Source organism: Myripristis murdjan, chromosome 8, assembly GCF_902150065.1.
Source record: "Myripristis murdjan chromosome 8, fMyrMur1.1, whole genome shotgun sequence".
NCBI classification, from domain to species: domain Eukaryota; kingdom Metazoa; phylum Chordata; class Actinopteri; order Holocentriformes; family Holocentridae; genus Myripristis; species Myripristis murdjan.
Window position 1 is genome coordinate 2,088,173 of NC_043987.1, and position 24,904 is coordinate 2,113,076.

General features: G+C 38.0%; 2 protein-coding genes across 8 annotated transcripts; one reads left to right on the forward strand and one right to left on the reverse strand.

Annotated features, from left to right (window-relative positions):
* Positions 1 to 703: 703 nt before the first annotated feature.
* On the reverse strand, positions 704 to 16,985 carry LOC115364333 (uncharacterized). 7 transcript variants are annotated; one of them, XM_030058856.1, is made up of 18 exons: positions 16,849 to 16,985; positions 15,268 to 15,309; positions 14,649 to 14,674; positions 13,286 to 13,480; positions 12,903 to 13,105; positions 10,270 to 10,324; positions 9,443 to 9,637; positions 9,088 to 9,290; positions 8,452 to 8,523; positions 7,823 to 7,865; positions 6,984 to 7,175; positions 6,567 to 6,769; positions 5,939 to 6,010; positions 5,301 to 5,343; positions 4,546 to 4,740; positions 4,191 to 4,393; positions 3,025 to 3,067; positions 704 to 1,484 (listed from the first exon to the last, which is right to left on the reverse strand). In XM_030058856.1, the coding sequence occupies exons 2-18, from the start codon at positions 15,282 to 15,284 to the stop codon at positions 1,324 to 1,326; spliced, it is 2,121 nt and encodes a 706-aa protein (XP_029914716.1). In that variant the 5' UTR covers positions 15,285 to 15,309; positions 16,849 to 16,985; the 3' UTR covers positions 704 to 1,323. The 7 variants fall into 7 exon arrangements, with proteins under 7 accessions (XP_029914716.1, XP_029914714.1, XP_029914717.1 ...); XM_030058854.1 differs by having other exon boundaries at positions 705 to 1,484; positions 6,984 to 7,178; positions 13,286 to 13,477; XM_030058857.1 differs by having other exon boundaries at positions 705 to 1,484; positions 6,984 to 7,178; positions 10,282 to 10,324.
* Positions 16,822 to 23,529, forward strand: LOC115364345 (guanine nucleotide-binding protein G(I)/G(S)/G(O) subunit gamma-5). The gene is made up of 3 exons (XM_030058874.1): positions 16,822 to 16,981; positions 21,172 to 21,298; positions 21,489 to 23,529. Exons 1-2 carry the CDS (start codon positions 16,889 to 16,891, stop codon positions 21,295 to 21,297), a joined length of 219 nt encoding a protein of 72 aa, XP_029914734.1. The 5' UTR covers positions 16,822 to 16,888; the 3' UTR covers position 21,298; positions 21,489 to 23,529.
* Positions 23,530 to 24,904: the final 1,375 nt, after the last annotated feature.

Sequence of the window (24,904 nt, forward strand, 5' to 3'; positions counted from 1 at the left end):
CTGACAATGCATATCAGATCAAAAACCAAGAGGTCAGAGGAACTGCCTGCAGAGCTCAGAGACAGGAGTGTTGCAAGGCACAGATCTGGAGAAGGCTACAAAAAAAAAAATCTGCGTCACTGAAGGTTCCCAGGAGTCATTGTGTGTGTTTGTCATTATGTGGTACTGAGTGTGCCACATGTAGCAAGTTTTCATCCCCCTTATAACAAGTTTTTGTCTTGAAAACTTATGCTTAGAAATAAAAATACATGCTCAGACATTATTTTTTCTGTGCGACAGTCAAAGTTTGCATAACCAAATATGAATCAAGCTCCTTAGACTTTACAACTGTGAAACATAACTTTGGCACATTGGAGGGACAGTCTATGCCTTTAATTCTTCAAACATAAAGCAGCCTCATATGATATTTACAAACAAAAACCATTTGTCTGTAAACAGTAACAGTATTCATGTTTTGTATGCATCACTCACAGAAAACAAATCAGGACATTCTGCTTACATTTCAAGGAAAAGCCTATTTCAAGATTGTGACATAATATACTATAATGAAAAAACAAAAAGTGCATAATCATCACGCACAGATCCATAAGTTTTGTATGTTTGTCTGACATTTTATTATTTATTTATTTTATTTCATTCATTGAAAAACAAAACAAACAAAACAATACACTATAAACACAACATTCCAAATCTTGAATGAAAGGGAGCAGAAAGAAGAATAATCTTATTTAATCTGCCCCTTTATCCCAAAAAAAATCTATTCGCAAAGCACTTAAAACAACAACCACTTAAATTAAAACAACAAGCACCTAAATTAAAACAACAACCTAACAACATAACCTAAGTTGCCAGATTATCTATGAAACACAATATACACACACAATCCACATGCTACATGCAGTTTCAACCCATCTGTCATCGCAACCTGGCAACCCACAACCCAATTCCAGGGGCAGGCGGGCCAGCTAATTGCTACTTATGTATTTACTATCAACAATCCCCCACTAACCCATGGCATTTCAGGTGTAATCTACACATAGGGCTAATTATCTCTGTGTATGCCTGTGAATACTTATTTAATATGTGTGACCATGGATCATTTATTATGATATACCACCACAATTGTATTCAACAAAATAATGAGTTACAGTGTAGGCTACACATTTTTATAACTGTATACTTAAACATATGTGACACAAGACACACACACACACACAAGCACACATGGCTGGTGTCACATTTTAGTACTTTAATGTTGATAATTAAACATCTGTATTCTGTTAAGAGAAATTGTCTCTTGGTTGCCATAGTGGCTGGTACACCTCAAAATCGCCTGGGACGATGATGTTCCTTTCGGTTGAAAATGGCTGTTTTATTCTCTTTTTTCACCTTGTTTCTTCTTTCGGTTCCTTCTTGTTTCATCTGTGATGTTCCATCTCCCCGAAGAAGACGCTGGAAAGGACGCGGTAACAAGTTGCACAATTCTAAAATAGAAGGATTAGAAGCTGAATTTAATTGTTACATCAAATACAGAGCAAAGAAACAACAACAATGTCTTGCAACATGAAAGTTTATAACATTTGACAGGACTCATTCTGTAACACAATGTTAGAAATGACAAAAATTGTTTATTGCTTCCTTCATGTTTAGGTTGATTGTTTTCTAAAAAGTGACACAAAAAAACAGAAATTCATGAAAACTCAAAATTTACATTACATTACAACATTACAACTGCTGGTGGCACTAGAGGAAAGGTCATGGAGCCACCAAAGTTCATCACAGTTTTTCTCAGTTGCTTTAGTGCATTTCTCAGATCATTATTAACATTTGCACAAGATTTAGTGCATTTCACGACACAATTAGTGCAAACTGCAAAACCTGTTGGACACCTAGTGGCAACTTGTTGGACACCTAGTGAAACTGTCAGTGTCATCAAAATGACAAGTCCTTAAACCACTGTGTATGAACAAGATAGTCAAATGCCTTTGTCATCTTATCATTGCTTTATTATTGTTGTTATTGTTATAACGTTATTGTTTTCCGATATCAGATCTTGGTGACTGAGATGACAGTGCTCATAACAGCACTATACAGTATTTGTGTAGCCCAGCTTTTTGAAAACTATAGGCCTAGAGTTACACAGTCTAACTAAAAGTTAAATATTTTTGTATTTTGTGAAGTGATTGATTACAGTATACAAGGCACTGTATACAGTATGATTCACACTTTTATTGTGCTCTTTTCAATTGCAACTTGTTTACAGACATTGTTACAGTAGGCTATAACAAAAAAAGCCTTTTACAGTATTGTGCAAAGGAAAAATGACAGTAATTTACATACAACAAACACAAGAAACACCCCTTGGGCAAAGCTGTGCACAACTGTAAGGGAGAAGTGCTTGATCATTGGTTACAACTAGCCTAATTCTTTAACCATTCCTCCTCATTAGTGAAAGCTGAGATACACCTGAGAAAATTACTGCAGACATCTCCAGAGAAAAACATGATAGACATGTATATAAAGATATGTATATATATAGATGCCTGAAAGATTTTGACAACTAGTTCAACAATTTTGCATGTAATGATTCAAGCAATGAAATAAGGACTGTTAGTTTTATAGGGATGACTATTCAACCAGTATAGTGTGTTGTGATGGCATGGGGTAGATGAAGTAGATGATAATGCTACAAAACAACAGAGAATTGCACTGACAAAACTGCATGATGTACAAAAGCATTCGCTCTTTGTCCAAAGCAATGAGAAATCGCTACTGTGATGTGCACAAGTGATTTAATGTTGTGGAGGTTTAATGAGAAGTTTTGAGATTTTCAATTCTGATCTGAGAAATGCACTAAAGCAACTGAGAAAAACTGTAATATTATGAGCTACACAACATTAATGTTGGGTTCATCCAACCCCTTTTCATGCATGAGAATCTTATGATATCCCATCCAAGTTAGCAAACTATTGCCAAGTTCTAAATACAAGTATGTTCTAAATTCACAATAACAGAAAAACTTACGGTCCAATATGGAATTGCCATCTGTTCCAGTAGTGTTGGGGCCCTGTAAATAAATAAAGAAAATGTGTATTGATTCAGTAATATGAAAGACTATAGAGATGCAAATGGGGATGCTTGGAGTAAATAAAAAAAGAATGATCACACTATGACCTTGTACAAAATAATACCAATATAACTTAGCAAGCAAAACAAAAATATTCAAAGTGTGTCTGATGTCAACGGTGAGAAATACATGCATAAATTAAAAATCAAGCATTACAGTCAGAAACAAACATGAAATAGTCAGCAATACTGTGGTTTTCCACCATTTGAAACGTTCATTTGGAAAATAGAGATAGCTCCGTTTGTATTAATATCTCTAAACCATATTTTCCCAAGAAACATGTGGCTCAAAAACAGATGTGCCAAGCCAATGTATGGATGCTTTCCTGCTGAAACCCAAAGATAACTGACAGACAGATGTGCTAACAGCAGCCAAAGTAACTTTTAATAATTAAACCACACTGTGCAGCACTCCCAATCATACGGATCAACTGTGCCGTGTTTAATTTGAGGATGGAGAAAGTGTAGATGAACATTTTTAATGCTTAGGAAAGTTCCATGATCAAAATGTTTTACTTTTCATTTTTGGATATCCTACCCTGGTCTTGTCCTCAGTTTTATGCCATATATCCTTTTTAAAGCACCAGTAGTATACTTGAAAGAACTGAAGTTACTGAGTTGTCACCAGTGTCAAATTTCAGTTAATTCTCTCTACCACTTGTGTAACAAAGCAGGACACAGGACACATTACTTTAGTTAGTCACAGTACAACAAATCTCCACAATTCTCAGGACAGTGAGACACACTCATAGGTGTTTCTCATTTGTTTTGTTACCATAGCAAATAACCATGATCAGCCAAATAACCACGGTAAACAGAACAATGACTACTGTACTCTATTCGACTTCAGTGCACCAGTTCTTGTCTCCGTGGCTTGGATTCAAGTTCAACCTGGGCTCTTTGCTGAATGTCAACTTCTTTCTCTGTCCTGTCTTTTCTGTTGCTCTCCACTGTGATTATCCACATTAAGCAAAAATGCTAAAAATTCTTTAAAAAAGGACAATACCACTCCCATATATCATTATATCCGGCTAATATGTTAGGTCGCTAAATTTAGCCGGTACCTGTGGACGGGGACCTCCAACTGTCTTCTTGATGTCTCTGAATGCAATTTTATTGCGGTCACAGTCCAGGAATCTGCCCTCAAAGAACAGACAGTCCACAGTGAGGACGATGTCCGGCCTTGTCACGTGTCTCCTGCTGTCACCTGCAAAATCATCAGGTCTCATGGTGTGATGCATCACCACCAGGATCACCTGTTTACCGCCTGCAAGCACAAGGAGAACACATCTGAGAGGCAAATGAAAAAACAGGATTGCATTTCTGTGAGGTGGTCTGGGGCAAAGGCCATCCTTAGAGGGATGGATGGTTGGATTCATACATCAATCACCAAACAGTTCTTTCAGGAGGATTTCCTACCTGGGATGTTCTGCATGGCTCCACTGATGTCAGTTCCAACTCGTGACTCGATAGGACAGAAAACCAGGAAGTAGTCACAGAGTTCAGGTGAGGTCACTTCAATCTGGCCAAATGCTTTCAGTTTCTCAATGAAGGCAATTTCAGCCCCCAGAGTTTTCCCAACCGTAATGGGGTGGAACTTGTTCATTGGTCCTACTGAGATAGAAATGTATATAAGTCACCATTCATCTGTAAGTCAATTCTGCGCTAATGCGTCCTGACACGTCACTGACAAAGACCATCCAGAACCACTTTTCACCTGGTCTGTTTTGGAGTCTTGGTACTTGTTGATAATTTGGTCCTGGGTTCAAGTAAGTAACAAGTAACAAGTAACAAAGTACTACAACTTTTTGTTCCAACTGGGAACCAACATTTTGGGTTCTGAACTAATTTATTTTGGGTTGAAATGCTCACAGTGGATCAAAATTTGGTTTGTGAACCGGAACAAAATCAATTTCTTGTTGGTCAAAAAGTGTCATCAGGTAAGATAAACTATGTCCCACCCACAGTCCAGTCAGGATCTCTCATTGGCCAGCAGCAAGTTCATAGAGTCACCAAAGTCGACAAGTGTTATCAGCTACCCAACATGAGTGTTGGGAGCATCCAAGCCCTTTTCATGCATGAGAATTTCATGAAATCCCATCCAAGTTAGTAAACTATTGCCAGGTTCTAAACATATAAGTATGTTTTAAATTCATGATTACAGACAAACTTACGATCCCACGTGGAATCCCCAACTGTTCCAGCAGAGTTGGGCCCCTGAAAATAAAGAAAGAAAGAATGACCACACTATGACCTTGTGCAAAATAACACCAGTGCAACTTAGCAAGCGAAACAAATTATTCAAAGTATGTCTAATGCCAAGGGTGAGAAATTCACGCAGCAAGGCATAAGTTAAAAATCATGTATTACAATCAGAAATAAACACAATACTGTCAGCAATGCAGTCATTTTCTCAACACTTTTTGTAGTTTCCTAATAGCTCCTTAATTTAACATTGCAATGAAACAAAGCAATAATATAGTAGTTCTAGTGAATTAATAAATCCCCACAAAATAAACCACCACAACTCTTCTGTAAGTCAAACTGTACTGAGCTAAACTGTGGAAAATGTGTCCAGAGCATCATTTGGACATGTAACTTGTAGCTGGAATGCAAAATTTTAAAGCAGGCCTATTTGATATCTGCCAGCGTAGGCTTTCACTGCAGAGGATTTGTTTTTCTTTATGATTATTTTTCTCAGAATCTCTGCTTTACTAGACAGGCACAGAGAGTGGCAGAGAGAGGGTATGACAGCAGCAAAGGGCCTGGTTCAGAGCTGAACCCAGGCAGCTTGAAGAAAAGGCCAGCCTACTGTGACCACATGTCCTGGTTTGTCTGAGATTATCTCGGTTTGAGGCTGGGTGTCCTGAGTCTTGACAAATATCTGCAAAAAACAAAAAGACCCCAGTTTTAAACATGCACTACTGTATTGTCCTGTTTTTTCCCCCCCACAATTCAAACAGAACACATATTATGTACCAAAAATGACCAATGTTGTCTGCCGAATCCAATACTGCCAAGGTCGAAGCAATCTGACCTCAACTTTTGACTCTATGACCCTTGGAAGACAGTGACATCATGTTCAACACAGATTTTGTTAGCAGATCCCAGATCCTCACAGAAATGTCTTGCTGTACCAGCACATTTTTAAGCAAACATGGTCATGTTATACGTAAAAATTTTCAGTCTTTTCTGCTGAATCTAATGATGCCAGGGTCAAGACAGTTGCAAAAATAGCTGGCAGATAATGTGTCATAGGTAACACGACAGTCAATACATATGGTATATTATACCAATGCAATCCTTGTATTTTGTGTTCACTCATGATATTACACAATTTTCAGCTATGTTTTGGTGAATTTAGACAAAATATTACCAATACCACTCCCATATATCATTATATCGGGTTAATATGTTAGGTCACTAAATTTGGTCGGTACCTGTGGACAGGGACCTCCAATTTTCTTCTTGATGTCTCTGAATGCAAATTTATTGCGGTCACAGTCCAGGAATCTGCCCTCAAAGAACAGACAGTCCACAGTGAGGACGATGTCCGGCCTTGTCACGTGTCTCCTGCTGTCACCTGCAAAATCATCAGGTCTCATGGTGTGATGCATCACCACCAGGATCACCTGTTTACCGCCTGCAAGCACAAGGAGAACACATCTGAGAGGCAAATGAAAAAACAGGATTGCATTTCTGTGAGGCGGTCTGGGGCAAAGGCCAGGATTGTTTTCTAGTGCCAGCCCATCCCTAGAGATGGATGGATGGATGGATGGATGGATGGATGGATGGATGGATGGATGGTTGGATTCATATATCAATCACCAAACAGTTCTTTCAGGAGGATTTCCTACCTGGGATGTTCTGCATGGCTCCACTAATGTCAGTTCCAACTCGTGACTCGATAGGACAGAAAACCAGGAAGTAGTCACAGAGTTCAGGTGAGGTCATCTCAATCTGGCCAGTTGCTTTCAGCTTCTCAATGAAGGCAATTTCAGCCCCCAGAGTTTTCCCAACCGTAATGGGGTGGAACTTGTTCATTGGTCCTACTGAGATAGAAATGTATATAAGTCACCATTCATCTGTAAGTCAATTCTGCGCTAATGCGTCCTGACACGTCACTGACAAAGACCATCCAGAACCACTTTTTACCTGGTCTGTTTTGGAGTCTTGGTACTTGTTGATAATTTGGTCCTGGGTTCAAGTAAGTAACAAGTAACAAGTAACAAAGTACTACAACGTTTTGTTCCAACTGGGAACCAACGTTTTGGGTTCTGAACTAATTTATTTTGGGTTGAAATGCTCACAGTGGATCAAAATTTGGTTTGTGAACCGGAACAAAATCAATTTCTTGTTGGTCAAAAAGTGTCATCAGGTAAGATAAACTACGTCCCACCCACAGTGCAGTCAGAATCTCTCATTGGCCAGCAGCTGGCCTCTGACTCAAACATATCGTTCAAACACAAGTTATTCCTAATGCAGATGTCCTGTTGGCCGTGCTGGTGCTGCTAGAATGAAATTCATGGAGTCACCAAAGTCGACAAGTGTTATCAGCTACCCAACATGAGTGTTGGGAGCATCCAAGCCCTTTTCATGCATGAGAATTTCATGAAATCCCATCCAAGTTAGTAAACTATTGCCAGGTTCTAAACATATAAGTATGTTTTAAATTCATGATTACAGACAAACTTACGATCCCACGTGGAATCCCCAACTGTTCCAGCAGAGTTGGGCCCCTGAAAATAAAGAAAGAAAGAATGACCACACTATGACCTTGTGCAAAATAACACCAGTGCAACTTAGCAAGCGAAACAAATTATTCAAAGTATGTCTAATGCCAAGGGTGAGAAATTCACGCAGCAAGGCATAAGTTAAAAATCATGTATTACAATCAGAAATAAACACAATACTGTCAGCAATGCAGTCATTTTCTCAACACTTTTTGTAGTTTCCTAATAGCTCCTTAATTTAACATTGCAATGAAACAAAGCAATAATATAGTAGTTCTAGTGAATTAATAAATCCCCACAAAATAAACCACCACAACTCTTCTGTAAGTCAAACTGTACTGAGCTAAACTGTGTCCAGAGCATCATTTGGACATGTAACTTGTAGCTGGAACGCAAAGTTTTAAAGCAGGCCTATTTGATATCTTCCAGCGTAGGCTTTCACTGCAGAGGATTTGTTTTTCTTTATGATTATTTCTCTCAGAATCTCTGCTTTACTAGACAGGCACAGAGAGTGGCAGAGAGAGGGTATGACAGCAGCAAAGGGCCTGGTTCAGAGCTGAACCCAGGCAGCTTGAAGAAAAGGCCAGCCTACTGTGACCACATGTCCTGGTTTGTCTGAGATTATCTCGGTTTGAGGCTGGGTGTCCTGAGTCTTGACAAATATCTGCAAAAAACAAAAATGCCCCAGTGTTCAATATGCACTACCGTATTGTCCTGTTTTTTTCTCCCCACAATCCACACCCACAATTCAAACAGAACACATATTATGTACCAAAAATGACCAGCGTTGTCTGCTGAATCCAATACTACCAAGGTCGAAGCAATCTGACCTCAACTTTTGACTCTATGACCCTTGGAAGACAGCAACATCATGTTCAACACAGATTTTGTTAGCAGATCCCAGATCCTCACAGAAATGTCTTGCTGTACCAGCACATTTTTAAGCAAACATGGTCATGTTATATGTAAAACTGTTCAGCCCTTTCTGCTGAATCTAATGATGCCAGGGTCAAGACAGCTGCAAAATAGCTGGCAGATCATGTGTCATAGGCATCATGGCAGTCAATACATATGGTATATTACACCAATGCAATCCTTGTATTTTGAGGTCATGTTATTACACAATTTTCAGCTATGATTTGGTGAATTTAGACAAAACTTTACCAATACCACTCCCATATATAATTATATCCGGCTAATATGTTAGGTCACTAAATTTAGTCGGTACCTGTGGACAGGGACCTCCAATTTTCTTCTTGATGTCTCTGAATGCAATTTTATTGCGGTCACAGTCCAGGAATCTGCCCTCAAAGAACAGACAGTCCACAGTGAGGACGATGTCCGGCCTTGTCACGTGTCTCTTGCTGTCACCTGCAAAATTATCAGGTCTCATGGTGTGATGCATCACCACCAGGATCACCTGTTTACCGCCTGCAAGCACAAGGAGAACACATCTGAGAGGCAAATGAAAAAACAGGATTGCATTTCTGTGAGGTGGTCTGGGGCAAAGGCCATCCTTAGAGGGATGGATGGTTGGATTCATACATCAATCACCAAACAGTTCTTTCAGGAGGATTTCCTACCTGGGATGTTCTGCATGGCTCCACTGATGTCAGTTCCAACTCGTGACTCGATAGGACAGAAAACCAGGAGGTAGTCACAGATTTCAGGTGAGGTCACTTCAATCTGGCCAGTTGCTTTCAGCTTCTCAATGAAGGCAATTTCAGCCCCCAGAGTTTTCCCAACCGTAATGGGGTGGAACTTGTTCATTGGTCCTACTGAGAAAGAAATGTATATAAGACACCATTCATCTGTAAGTCAATTCCATGCTAATGCGTCCTGACACGTCACTGACAAAGACCATCCAGAACCACTTTTCACCTGGTCTGTTTTGGAGTCTTTGTACTTGTTGATAATTTGGTCCTGGGTTCAAATAAGTAACAAGTAACAAATAACAAAGTAACACAACTTTTTGTTCCAACTGGGAACCAACGTTTCGGGTTCTGAACTAATTTATTTTGGGTTGAAATGCTCACAGTGGATCAAAATTTGGTTTGTGAACCGGAACAAAATCAATTTCTTGTTGGTCAAAAAGTGTCATCAGGTAAGATAAACCATGTCCCACCCACAGTGCAGTCAGGAGCTCTCATTGGCCAGCAGCTGGCCTCTGACTCAAACATATCGTTAAAGCACAAGTTATTCCTAATGCAGATGTCCTGTTGGGCGTGCTGGTGCTGCTAGAATGAAGTTCATAGAGTCACCAAAGTCTACAAGTGTTATCAGCTATCCAACATGAATGTTGGGTGCATCCAAGCCCTTTTCATGCATGAGAATTTCATGAAATCCCATCCAAGTTAGCAAACTATTGCCAGGTTCTAAATGTATAAGTATGTTTTAAATTCATGATTACAGAAAAACCTACGATCCCACGTGGAATCCCCATCTGTTCCAGCAGTGTTGGGCCCCTGAAAATAAATAAAGATAGAATGACCACACTATGACCTTGTGCAAAATGACACCAGTGCAACTTAGCAAGCGAAACAAATTATTCAAAGTATGTCTAATGTCAAAGGTGAGAAATTCACGCAGCAAGGCATAAGTTAATAATCATGTATTACAATCAGAAATAAACATAAAACTGTCAGCAATGCAGTCATTTTTTCAACACTTTTTGTAGTTTCCTAATAGCTCCTTAATTTAATATTGCACTGAAGCAAAGCAATAAGATAGTAGTTCTAGTGAATTAATAAATCACCACAAAATAAACCACCACAACTCTTCTATAAGTCAAACTGTACTAAGCTAAACTGTGGAAAATGTGTCCAGAGCATCATTTGGACATGTAACTTGTAGCTGGAATGCAAAGTTTTAAAGCAGGCCTATTTGATATCTTCCAGCGTAGACTTTCACTGCAGAGGATTTGTTTTTCTTTATGATTATTTTTCTCAGAATCTCTGCTTTACAAGACAGGCACAGAGAGTGGCAGAGAGAGGATATGACAGCAGCAAAGGGCCTGGTTCAGAGCTGAATCCAGGCAGCTTGGAGAAAGGGCCAGCCTACTGTGACCACATGTCCTGAGGCCTGTACCATAAAGCTGGATTTCGGCTTAGCGAGCTAACTTCAGGCTTAACCCTGGCTTTTCTGTACCATAAAGGTGGCCTGCCCTGCGTTCCAATACTCATACTACTATAATATTTAGTAGGGGAAAAAATTATTAGTATGTCCCAATACATACTAAACTACATACTTTGTAAGGGCAGCTGCAGTACATACTAAAAGTAAAAAGTATAAGTATGCGATTTGGAACGCAGGGTTACTTTTTATCGGGCTACGTTGCCGTGGTAACGTATGCTGAACACCTAACCTGCTCCGGAGCAGGTTAAGTTCAGGATAAGAGCTCAGCAGGTAGAAAAGCCCCACCTACTGACCAGTCAGCTCTCTTGGAAAATGGCCTGCCCATTTTCCCTTTCTTCTTCTTTTATAAAATTAAAATGAATACATTTTACAATTCTTCTTGTATTTTTTTTTTGTTACTCATGACTGCACTGTCCAACCAAAAATTGATCTTGTAGACTGATGTAGCCTAATGATTTTTTTTTAATGTTTATGAAAATAAATTAGGGGAATTTAATTCAGAGGGTTAAATAAAAGTCTGATAAAATACACGCCAGCCTCTGGGCTCCTTTAGGTTTCCATTAGTTTGCTCATATTTAGTATTTAGGGAGTCTGCCCTGAAAAGTCCACATGGGAGTTGATGCTAAATGTTTCACAGTCTTTAAGTGACAGTGAAATAATATTTTAACCAGCAGAATAATCACGAGGCGTCAGATGCTTTATAAAATGAAATATCAAAACCAGTTGAATCAAAGTGACGATTCTGACGAAACTCAAACTGAGGGCAGCGGTCCAGCGAGGGTCGCCCCTCACTGTGAGAGAGGGCCAGTTCCTCTGCGGGAGTGTATAGCTGAGTGGGAGACACATTCATTTATTGAACACACACGTTACTGTAGTCAGTTCTACTCGTGCCGTCATGGTGGGGAAGTAATATTATAATTGCACTAATTTATGCATTGACACAGATGGCGATTTTTTGCCACCATTCCTTGCGGCTTTTGGCAGCTGCAACTGTGTTGCTTTTTGCCTGGATTATTGATTTATATTCCTCGTATTTATTAATGATTATTGTCTACTCCTCGGTTGTGACGTATGCGGCTCGGGTAGATTTTTCCATGTCTGCGATTGGTCGCATGCAGCAAACTCCGCCCTTTTTATGTGAGCGCGCACAGATCTAGATTGGAAAGCCTGGGTTGAATTAGTGAGTTGATAGCCGGCTTTATGGTACCGAAAATCCTGAGTGCTGATGTCTCGTTAAGTGAAGCCAGATAAGTAAGAGAAAGCCCGACTTAATCCAGCTTTATGGTACAGGCCTCTGGTTTGTCTGAGATTATCTCGGTTTGAGGCTGGGTGTCCTGAGTCTTGACAAATATCTGCAAAAAACAAAAATGCCCCAGTTTTAAACATGCACTACTGTATTGTCCTGTTTTTTCCCCCCCACAATTCAAACAAAACACATATTATGTACCAAAAATGACCAGTGTTGTCTGCTGAATCCAATAGTACCAAGGTTGAAGCAATCTGACCTCAACTTTTGACTCTATGACCCTTGGAAGACAGCGACATCATGTTCAACACAGATTTTGTTAGCAGATCCCAGATCCTCGCAGAAATGTCTTGCTGTACCAGCACATTTTTAAGCAAACATGGTCATGTTATATGTAAAACTGTTCAGCCTTTTCTGCTGAATCTAATGATGCCAGGGTCAAGACAGTTGCAAAAATAGCTGACAGATAATGTGTCATAGGTATCACGACAGTCAATACATATGGTATATTATACCAATGCAATCCTTGTATTTTGTGTTCACTCATGATATTACACAATTTTCAGCTATGTTTTGGTGAATTTAGACAAAATTTTACCAATACCACTCCCATATATCATTATATCGGGCTAATATGTTAGGTCGCTAAATTTGGTCGGTACCTGTGGAGAGGGACCTCCAATTTTCTTCTTGATGTCTCTGAATGCAAATTTATTGCGGTCACAGTCCAGGAATCTGCCCTCAAAGAACAGACAGTCCACAGTGAGGACGATGTCCGGCCTTGTCACGTGTCTCCTGCTGTCACCTGCAAAATCATCAGGTCTCATGGTGTGATGCATCACCACCAGGATCACCTGTTTACCGCCTGCAAGCACAGAGAGAACACATCTGAGAGGCAAATGAAAAAGCAGGATTGCATTTCTGTGAGGTGGTCTGGGGCAAAGGCCAGGATTGTTTTCTAGTGCCAGCCCATCCCTAGAGGGATGGATGGATGGTTGGATTTATACATCAATCACCAAACAGTTCTTTCAGGAGGATTTCCTACCTGGGATGTTCTGCATGGCTCCACTGATGTCAGTTCCAACTCGTGACTCGATAGGACAGAAAACCAGGAAGAAGTCACAGAGTTCAGGTGAGGTCATCTCAATCTGGCCAGTTGCTTTCAGCTCCTCAATGAAGGCAATTTCAGCCCCCAGAGTTTTCCCAACCATAATGGGGTGGAACTTGTTGATTGGTCCTACTGAGATAGAAATGTATACAAGTCACCATTCATCTGTAAGTCAATTCTGCGTTAATGCGTCCTGACACGTCACTGACAAAGACCATCCAGAACCACTTTTCACCTGGTCTGTTTTGGAGTCTTTGTACTTGTTGATAATTTGGTCCTGGGTTCAAGTCATCATTCATCTAGCAATCATTTCACACAGCCTCACCTTCAGCTCAAATGAACTGAAACCTCCCTGAATAAGTTGAGGCCCCTGAATAAGCACAATTAGTAATATTATAGATTATTTTATATTATTGAGTCTAAATTTAAATTGGAACTTAATATTGTAAATCACAACTTTTTGCAATACCATATTCAGGTTATTTGTTTTGCTTTTTGAATTGTTAATGTGACTTGTTGACTTGTTACTTGTTAGAAGTATTCCTTTTCTTGTTTGTCTTACTATTATCACTACAGTAGAGCTGGAACAATTAGTGATTAATCGCAGAAAGCCTTGAAAAGTGACTTGTCTGACTTATTCCTGACATAAGATAGTGGTCCCTCTGAGTGGCAGCACTGAACATCTCTAGGGACAGAGCAGAAGTAACCCACCAAAGCCTCTTAGTGGTAACAACTCAACATGGCTTGTGACCAGGTTCAGCACGCAATGTTCTAATTTTGATGATGAATAAATCAATACCAAGCATTTGCTGTTTATAGCTTCACAAATGCTAAGAGACTAATAATGTAGGACACACTGTCCTCTGTATGACAAAGAACACTATGTTGTACACACACATACGCACACATGCACACACACCTCACACAGACACATTGTCTGCATGCAGTTTTTGTTGGACCTCCATCTGTCATTTATTACATTCAAACTAGTTTAAACTCATTTTTTAATTGTTGCCTTGCAGGACAATCAGGCAGGACATTTCTCCCCACACTTTTAGAACCTGATCATTGCTGTCAAAGGTATTTATATTTCTGGGTTATATTCTATTTTGCTGGTTTGTCCCCTGTTGAATCCTAAAAATTCTGCCTCTACAGCAGTCCAGGATCCCCAAACTTAACAATGCACTTCATCCTAACTTAAATCTGCAATACTTAAAGTGAAACGTCTGTAGAAACATAGTAACATGTGAAGGAAATGAGTATGTTGTCGATGTAGAAAACATTAAAGTAGGGTCCTCACCAGATGTTTCAGTTTGAGGCATGACTCTGGGGAGAGATAAAGAAACCACAAGCATACTGTAAATATAAACCTTGTTAGTGAATAATTGAAGAGGACAAATCAACCTTTGTTACTCTCCTCCTGCCCCACATGAAAACTGCAATGTAGACGCAGAGAAACAACATGGACACAGAGGGGGAGGAATCAGAAGGAGCAGTTTTCAAACCACTTTGATTACTTGGAGAAAAATTCATGTAGCTAAATACTAACAGTGTTATACATGAGCTAAAACATTGGTTTAACGAATGGTAAAGATTTCCTTGATCCTTGAACTTACTGTACCTTTGAAGCTAAAACCTTGTATTTTCTTCTATCGCAAATGTTATATAGATATCAGTTAACATCTCAAAATATGTACAGATGTTTTAAGTATGAAAACATCTGTACATAGTGGTTAAATGTTTGTTTACTGTTGCTTGTATGTCTAATTCTGTGCAAGTACATGAGAGCAATAGAAGTAACTGGAGTCAAATTCCTTGTATGTGCATACATACTTGGTGAATAAAGCTGATTCTAATTCTGATTCTGAAAATGTCCCCTCACATTCCCATCATATGAAAAAAGATAAGATTATACTTACAGACAAGTTATCTCCATTATATTGTTAGTGGTTCATGAATACCTAGGACAAACAAAACATGAAGAGGTCTATAAAATATTTCTCATGCTACTGATACTCAGTAACTGACAATACTTTACAGGCAGTATTTAAGCAGTTTTCAAATGTTTACTCACCCAGCAGGCTGATAATTATTTGCTGCTGTCTCACATCAGCCCACCAGCTGATTTACAGTAAAGTGAAAGTACAGCTTCAGTGGCGTTGCATCCCATTGACATGCTTTCACTTTCAGTTTTGGCATCTGATTACACTTTGATTTTGCGCATAAAAATAAATAACTGTTGATGCAAAAGACTGACATACAGCAACATACAACATTTTTCTCTTTTAAAGTTTTGATTTGTTAATACAGAAACAGTTAGTCTGTAAGTTTCACTTCTCCACTGCCTGACAGAGATCCTCCCTCATTTTCGTCTCTGCCTCAAACTGGGTGGCCAGCGCTTGTCTGCAGAGGACGCTCTTTTTCTGGAGAATTTTCAGCTCCATCAGTTCAATGTGGAGTCTCTTGAGGTTGGGAAAAGTCAGCCCAGCTTCCTGTGTCTTATGGTTTCCTGTGGTTACAATGTAGTAACAACAGTTTTAATATGGTACTATAAAGCACCATGTTATAGTTGCTATGATTACTATAAACCTAACCATAGTACCCGAAATATGCTACAGCAAAAAAAAAAAAAAAAGAAAAAAAAAAGACAGAAAGAAAGGAAGAAAAGCAACTAAGAAGAAATATTGCATACAATTTAAAATAATAAAAGATAAAAAATTGATAAAAATTTAATTTCTTTTAATTTAATCAGCAATAGGAAATGGTAAAGATATTAATGTATTCGTAAAACTATGAAGAATTCAGTTGCATTGATAATTTATCTTTTAATGATTACTAAAATTTATAATTTAATAAAATTTTCAATAAATATTAAACATTAAAATCAGGCAATTTTTAAAGATATTATTAACATAATTAAACGTATAACCAGGTGTTTTTTTTTTTTTTTTTTAAATTATTATTTTATGGTAACTATGATTAATTGGTAGTAATACTGGCACACATGGCTAAGCAATTGTATAACGATGGCTCAGGTTGTAATTTCCACCAAAAAAACATATTTGATAATAATAATGTTAGGTATGAACTGAGACACAGCTGATGAATTTATGTAAAATACGTATGCCCCAAAAAGTAAAAGGTTTTATTTTACTCCCAATGAAAAGGCAATAAACTCGATGTGAGGATTTATCCACCGTTAAATCCTGGTAGCAATATAAATTTAAGTTCATGTAACAACTATTATTTTGAAGGCTGTAACCGGAAAAAGTTTTTTTTTTTTTTTTTTTTTTTTTTTAATTCCTGAGTATTTGACGTCCTTATTTTCCCCACCCGCATTCCGGAAAGTCCCGCCTTACGCCCTGCCTGTGATTGGCTAGTAATCGCTGCCGTCGTTGGTTAAGGTTAGGGCTAGCCAGTCAGAGACGGAGCAGGGGCGGGTCTTCGTAGAATGCGGGTGGGGGGAAAGATAATGCTGCTTGACACTTGGTGTGACTGACCGTTAACTTTCCGTCACTCTCGCTGTAAAGGAGCGCAGGCATGTCGAATAACAGCGTCAACAGCAGCAGTTTAGTCATTGCCCAGAAGGCAGTGAAGCAGCTTCGCCTGGAGGCCAGTGTCCGCCGCATAAAGGTATATGAGACAGCTTTGAAAGACTTTAGCAGACTTTTAGCAAACTTGTTCGCTGGGTGTGACTGTGTGGGGCTTCCAGGGTCACGCTCCCTAATGAGAAGCCAGCTGTGGCTAATTAGTCTCGGAGAACTTCGCTTTGCATTGTGGGCGTTGTGCCTGTGTGGTGCTGTGTGGCGGTGAACAGCAGCAGCACAGCGCAGCCCTGCCCTCACACACACACGGATCTACGCTGTTGTTTTGATGTAGCAATGATGAATATTTACTGATTACCAAAAGAAAGGGAAAAAATTATTAAAATTGGTTAACAGGAAATATATTTTTAATTTAATTCCCACTGATCATTTCTCTAATATTATCAAAATAGTAACAAAAAAGTAAAAAATAATAAATAAATAAATAAATAAATAAAAATTACATGACAAGTAGACCAATTAGCAAGGTGAAACAGTAGAAATATTAAAACATTTGGAAAAATCTTATAATAATTACCTAAATAAAGCAAAAAATGCTAAATTTAATTAAATTTGCAATAATAATACTAATACTAATAACAACAATAATGATGACGATGATGATGATAATCGCTGCTTTTGCAAGGGACATTTTGTATTGTTTCATCAGTGGCTTGTAAGTGGTGTAAAGGACATAAAATATAATAAAAAAGCAAGTGTATGTTATGTTACGTCAGATTCCTCATGAAATACATACATTTTTACTTTTCAAGATTCACGATTTTTTTGGTAATATTTATGAGATTAATGCATTTCTCTTACTTTCAGACATTAACTGAGATACATTATGAATTTATGTAAAATGCTTAAGCCCCAAGAAGTAAAACTTTTTTTTCCTCCAAATGAAAAGATATGAGGATTTACCCACCATTAAATCGTGGTTGTAATAAAAATTTAAAATTCACGTAACAACATATAAAGGTGAGTCAGCCTTCACTATAGGGCAAAGCAACTGCTAAAAGCACAAATATGTTCAGAAAATTAGTGATGTATGCTTCCATTCCTTAAAAAAATATCCACATATAACTTGACATCAGTTGGAGTGTTTTTGTCAAATGCATGAAAAATATTTCATATTATGATGTTGGCTGTAATATCCATTTATGTGTATTTTGGTCTGGTTAAAAAAAAAGGTGAACATAAAATCAGCTATATTTGACCATGCATTAATGCTTTTGTTTTGTGAAAAAAGTGATCGTAAAATTTACATCAGTTTGAAACCATTTTTCTATGATGTATACATGCTTTTTTGGTAATAATTGTGAGATGAATGTATTTGTTCTGATGTCAGACATTAACTGAGACACAGTGTGAATTTGCATAAAATATTCATGCCTCAAGAAATAAGATTTTTATTAAAAAAAATTATTTTTACCCAAATAAAAAAGTGATAAATTCAAGGTGGATGGATTTATCCATCACTGCAGTCCTGATAGTCAGAGCAAAACAAACAAACAAACAAACAAACAAACAAACAAAAATAGCAGTCAGAAGTATTGATATTTGCTTTTATAACCTCGTATAACTCAGTTTGATACTAGTTTCAAACTTAGTTTATATCAAACTTATGTTAAAAATATTTTCTTATTATGATTTCAGCAATAATATGAATTAACGTGAAATATTTAGGTCTGGTTAAAATGTTAAAAGCTATTTCACAAAATAAAAAGTGGGAAACAGAATTCAGAGTTCATCCACTATCTCCCCAACAACATTTTCGAAACACTCCACTGAATGATAATATTCATTATTGATTAATCATTCAATCATAATTATTATTTTCTAACTCGTAGTTTGTAACTATGTTAATAATAATGATAATAATAATAATAATAAGAAGAAGAATTTGTAATTGTAAAAATAATGACAGATGCCCATAACAAATTACTAAAGCCTAAGTGATGTCTTGAGGTTACTTATTTAGTCACAAAATATCATTTTATAATGATATGAAATGTAGAAAAGTAAGCGAATCTTAGCTCTTAAACAGTAACCAGCAAAAGTTTTGTATATTCGTTTAGGATGATAATATGGATTTATCAACATCTGGATTTGTTGACTGACTAGTCCAATCCATCTTATTCAAACTATCTCGTACTGAAATCAGCTCTTATTCAATATATCTAGCACTGAATTAGAAAATGTTGCATCACATCCTGTCTCACCACTCCACGATTTTTTTCCCAAGTCATTTATTCTCATGCTCTCTAAATGAGTCACTTAAAAGTCTTCATGTTATTTCCTGCCTTGCTGTGGAGTGTGCAGAAGCCAGCAGATTGTGTGTGTGCTGCTGCAGCACAGTAGTAGCTTTGTTGATTGTGTCGGCGTGTGACTGGTGTGATTGTCGGGAGGCTCAGAACAGAGAGCACACTACTTTCAAGTGCCCGAGCAAGCTGTCAGTGAAAGCTCATCTAGTCGAGTTGTGCTTTGAAATGCAATGAAACCTAGTATGTTTTGGAACAACATGGATGTAAACGAGTAGAATTATATTGCCACAATAATCAAAATCACATGCCTAACAGCAGTTGAAAATGCCAGTAGGTGAGAGTGCATCAAGACTGTCTTGAAACTGCCCCAGAAATCTCAGCATCTCCCCAGATGATGGTTGAGTCAGTAGTATATCAAAATTGTGATTGTACTGCAATGAAGGCAGCAATGCAAGCAAGACAAAGCCCACAGCAACAACATTCTCTGATTAGATCCAAAGAAGAGCTACAAAATGTAGAAACTTCAAGTTTCTGCTAAACTTTTCCCAAAGCAAGCAGTCGTATTTTAGAAGTTTTGTAACTATTTTATAATTTTTCCTTCCTTTTATCCAAATTCCATTTATTCCATTATAATATGAAAATAAACTTTTAGAGACTTCAGACTTTCTTCACACCAGTATTTCATCACCACAAATAATGTCATCCACATTAATTTTCCTAAAAGCAGCAGCACTGTTGTGTTTTGATGACTTTTTGAAATCTGGAGTCAAACGGCCTCCGCTGTAAATAATAAAAATAATAAATTCTTTATTTCAGACAATAAAAATAACAGACAAAAATGAGAGGAAGTACATTGTACAGTGAAACAGTCCCTGGGGAAACTTTTGCTTTCTGCAGCCAATCATTAGTTCTGCAGTTTATGAATCTTAATGACTTTGAACATTATGAGGCGGTTGTCACAACCAAAAAATCATATTTTAAAATCAGTGTTTTTTATTGTATGTTGTGGAATCCCCCTGCATGATTTGCTGCAATATAAAATGTGGGGAATTTTTTTATGATGTTGATTATGATGGTTATGATGTTGATGATGATATGATTATTGTTGTTTATTTATTTATTTTTTGACATTTCTGCTTTGACAGTCACAGTAGAGAGAAATGGAAAAGGCAGGGCAGAGAGAGAGGGGATGACATGCAGCAAATGGCCTGAGGTCAGATTTGAACCCAGGACGCTGCGATCAGGACTTAGCAATTGGTGCGCGCTGTTATCATGTGAGCTACTGGGACGCCCAAGGAAATGCTAATAAATGGGCCAAACATTTAAATCACTGTTATGGTCCTTTAATACACTTTCCTGCAGTAAACCCAGTAACAGGGCTGTGTACAGAAACACAGGCTGAATTAAGATTATACGACTGAGTACGTAAGTCACTGTAAGTGTGGTGCTGCATTTAGGTACCTGCTCTGTTTGACTTGCAGCACGCATGCCTTTAACCACCTCAGAGGTGCCGGCAGGGAAAACCATGGACAAGTGTCACCAGAATGCTCAAAAATTTGGCTACACTTCCTGTGCTTGGATGAAGACTATTTGCAATGTCATAGTCTTTTTCCATGAGAATGTGAGGTATATATGTGTGTGTGGATGTATACATACATATGCACATGTAGAGAGAGAGAGAGAGAGATAGCTTTGAACAAAATATTGCATATATATATAGCTGTTTGTATACAAATATTTAATAGAAATAAATATGCAAAGTCACAACATGCAAAATTGAGATATTTTGTCAAATCTTTTAGCAAACCTTGTAGCCAAAAAACAAAACAAAACAAAAAAACACCTAAGGTACCAAAAAAAAAAAAAAAAAAAAAAAGTATCATAATAGTGCCAATACTGAATTCCAGGTACCAGTCCCGGGAGAAGTATTGACCAGCAATGAGTAGTGTCTTCATCTCTTGTGTGAATGCAGGTTTCTCAGGCTGCTGCAGATCTGAAAACCTTCTGTTTGCAAAATGCCCACAAAGACCCTCTCCTCATGGGAGTTCCGTCTAGCGACAACCCATTCAGACCTCCCAAGTCCTGTGTCCTCATCTGAGGTACGAGTTCTACTCAGTTCTGTTTGTTTGAATTTCTTAGTAATGTTTAATGCATCTCATATTTTTGTGTTTGTCCCTCAATCTTAGACCTTTTTTCTTCACCTTCCATACCCTGTAAACAATGAGCTTGTTGTCTCTGAGAGCACGGGACATATGCCTTCAAGCTAAATTTATTTTCTGTCTCTTTTAGGGCCTGCAGGAAAACACAAACACACTTCTGATCATTCCAATCTGGATTTCTGTCATGTGTCCCATTGCCTGGAAACACTAAAGAAGCCAGGACTACACACTCAGCACACACACAAACAAATGTCTGTCACTGGAGCAGCTAAATAATGAAGTCACCAAAAATCTAGTTAATATATATTTTGAATATTTAGATAAAATGTGTTTTTGCACTTGCAAAGCTGCTGTACAACTGAGCATGTGCTGACACTTTGGTTGATGTGATGCTCTGTTCTGACAAATCACTGGGGGGCCAGAGGCTCCAAATGCCTCTATGTAATAGTCTGCAGCTACAGAGTTTAGAACAATCAAACTATGTTTTTCAGCGCTTTGGTTTTGTCTTAAATAACATATTTTTATGAGCAAATCTAGCTAGTTCAAGAGCACTAACAACATAGCATTAAAGGTATGGTTCATCCATTTTGAAATAATTGACATTATTTCACTTCCCTCCTAGCCCACTCCCCCCCCCCCCACCCACCCCTGGCTGTTAGCGTGTGAAGCATCCAGCCAGTGTCCAGCACTCAGTAATGAGAGGAAGATAGCACCACTACTGTCCTACAGAACAGCAAGGGGGAAAGTGAACTAATATTACAATATTCAGAATGGTTGAACAATCCCTTTATTCAGTATACAGAAAACAAGACAACATAAACACTTAAGAACTTTCCCATTGCTCCCAACAACAAATGCAACCTATTGTTAAGTATTTGAATTTAGATATTTATTGCTGTACCCAGATAAAAGCTTTAGAGAACTGGGAAACTGGGTGTAATCACATTCTTATCCATGTGGTACTTACAAGTGAGAACTAGTTTTCATGAAACAAAATGTCATCAGTGGGGAAACAGGGAGGCACCACAGTCTGATCAACTGTTGACAGCTGATTACTATTGTTGACCATCTACACACTGGCAGTAGTTCTCTGAACGGTCAGCTGTGTTGGAAATCAATGAACCACTGGTTGTTTGTTGATCATGTTACAGGCAGTGTGTGCGTAGACTGAAGTCCATATCTCACACTGGTTTGCTACTTAAAATATTCACATGTCTGAAATGTACTGTGACAATGATTCACCATGAAAAAATCACTGTTTCTCATATTACTGTAGGATGAAGGGTTTTCCTGTCATAAACCTATCATAATGAGTGAACTCCACAACTTGAGAGCCATCTGACATGATGTACCCTCCAGAAGAACTGCTACTATGCTCCAGAAATATCAGCAGGTCAGAACTGCTGAACACCTGGAAAAATGCACTGGAGTAGCTCACCAAGTTACCAAGTTTCAAGATTTCTTATCCCTGATTTTGGTAGTACAGTTATACCTGATGTTATCATGGCAGTGTACACTGGAGAGTCAGCACAGCATTATTTTTTAAACATATTAAATAAATGTTAAACCAAATATATCTGAAATTGTGAGGCTACACGTGCTAACTATGCTAATTAGCAAGCTAATCCTGCGAGATATTTTATATACATATTATTAGCTGTGTGGGAACAGTATACATTTAGCAAAGAAGAACTTGCAGACCTCCAAGTTTTTGGTTAGCTGGATCACGAGAACATGTGGAGGTTGTAATTAGGACCCTGCCATGTGGAAATGTGCTATTTCTGATTAGAAATTGAATACAGCATCATAATAATGATGGCATGAAGCGTGCATGAGTAAAAAGCTGAAGAGGACAGCAAGTAGCAGAACAAAAATAACCTTACAATCAGTACAGCTCTTTTATTACTGATATATTTGAAGGAAGAGGTGAATGATATTTGTGCCTTGAAAAAAAATAATTTGTGTGTATTTGATGCAATATGAAGAATACATCAGGTACTGTACATGACATTACTATGAATACAGTTTGTGTCATAGCCTATTATCAAACCCACAAACAGTAAAGCCCTTACATCACTGTATGAACCTACATATGTCTGTTAGCTTTGCTTGCATCTATGGAATATTATTTTTAATGGGCTAAGTGTAGTATTTCAACATCAATAAATCATTACCACAATTTGTGGAAATTAATTCCTGTAAATGAGAACATTGCTAAGAGGTCTGTACCAGTCTTTCCATGGAGGGTGAGGGGGGTCTTAAATGAAACATTAATGGTTACCATATCATCTGCAGTTTCTCTAAGGTAGCCTACTTAAAGGTGCGTCATGCAAAATTGGCAACAGTTTGATTAGCGAGTGAGAGCACACAGACCAGACAAAAACAGAGTAAGATACTTAGAACATACTTAACCCCCCTTTTTGTCAGTTAAAGCCTAAATGGTCTGCACTTCTTTTTTTTTTTTTTTTTTTCTTTTTTTTTAACATTGATAATAATAATAATAAAAAAACCCACAGCAAATCAAGCTGTTGGGAGTTTAGACAACTATGGTGCAGACACTTACACACATACAAGAAATTAACACACCATAGCAAAGTTGTCAGGTTTCTACCTTGGATTACTGTAATTTAAATATTACCTCTACTTCCTTGAGGTCATTATTTCCCAAAGCTAGTTTCTGTTGATGCTGGAAATTGCCAGGTGAATGATGGGCCTAGTGTATTATCATGATAATTAAGCCTACAGTTATGAAAGGTGTAAATGAAGAATTCAGCAGGCTGAAGTTAAGGCTTGTCCTCAGAATATGCTTTTTGGGTATCCCATGGGAAGGTCTAAGGGGTTCCAAAGGATCTCCAGCACCTTAAGGAATAGTTTGAATTCAGTTTAATTAACTAGAAATTGTCCCAGTTATAGATGTTGTAATTGTAACATTATTATACTGGGGTGCATCATGGGTCTGTCTGAAGATAATTATTATTACATTTATTTATTTTGCTTCAATGGCATTTTAAAAAAAAAAAGATTTTTATACAAATGAAAAGGATAAAAAAAAAAGGTAGACAAAGGTAAGATCAGTGTACATCACTGTAAACAAAGAGAGACAAGCAGGGGAAGGCAGGGGACCACCCTGGACAGGTCACCTGTCCATCACAGGGCAGACAGACAAACAAGCACATTCATGCACACATTCACACCTAGGGGCACTTTAGTATCCCCAATTCATCAGACCTGCATGTCTGTGGACTGTGTCTGACATGTCTGCTCCTGGCCGGAACCCAGCAGACACAGGAAGAACATGCAAACTCCACACAGAAATGACCCTGGCTGGCCAGCTGGGAATCGAACCCAGGACCTTCCAGGAGGAGCAGTTCTTATCTAAATTAATTTTAAATTTGGTTAGATTGGTTTAAACTGTGTTGTATTTATAAAGATACTTATTTTTATCTTACTGGTCATTGGGGTACTAACCAAATCCATGTCCAATAAAAAAAAACAAAAAAACAAAACAAACAAACAAACAAAACACATTGCAGGTGGAGGTGAAAC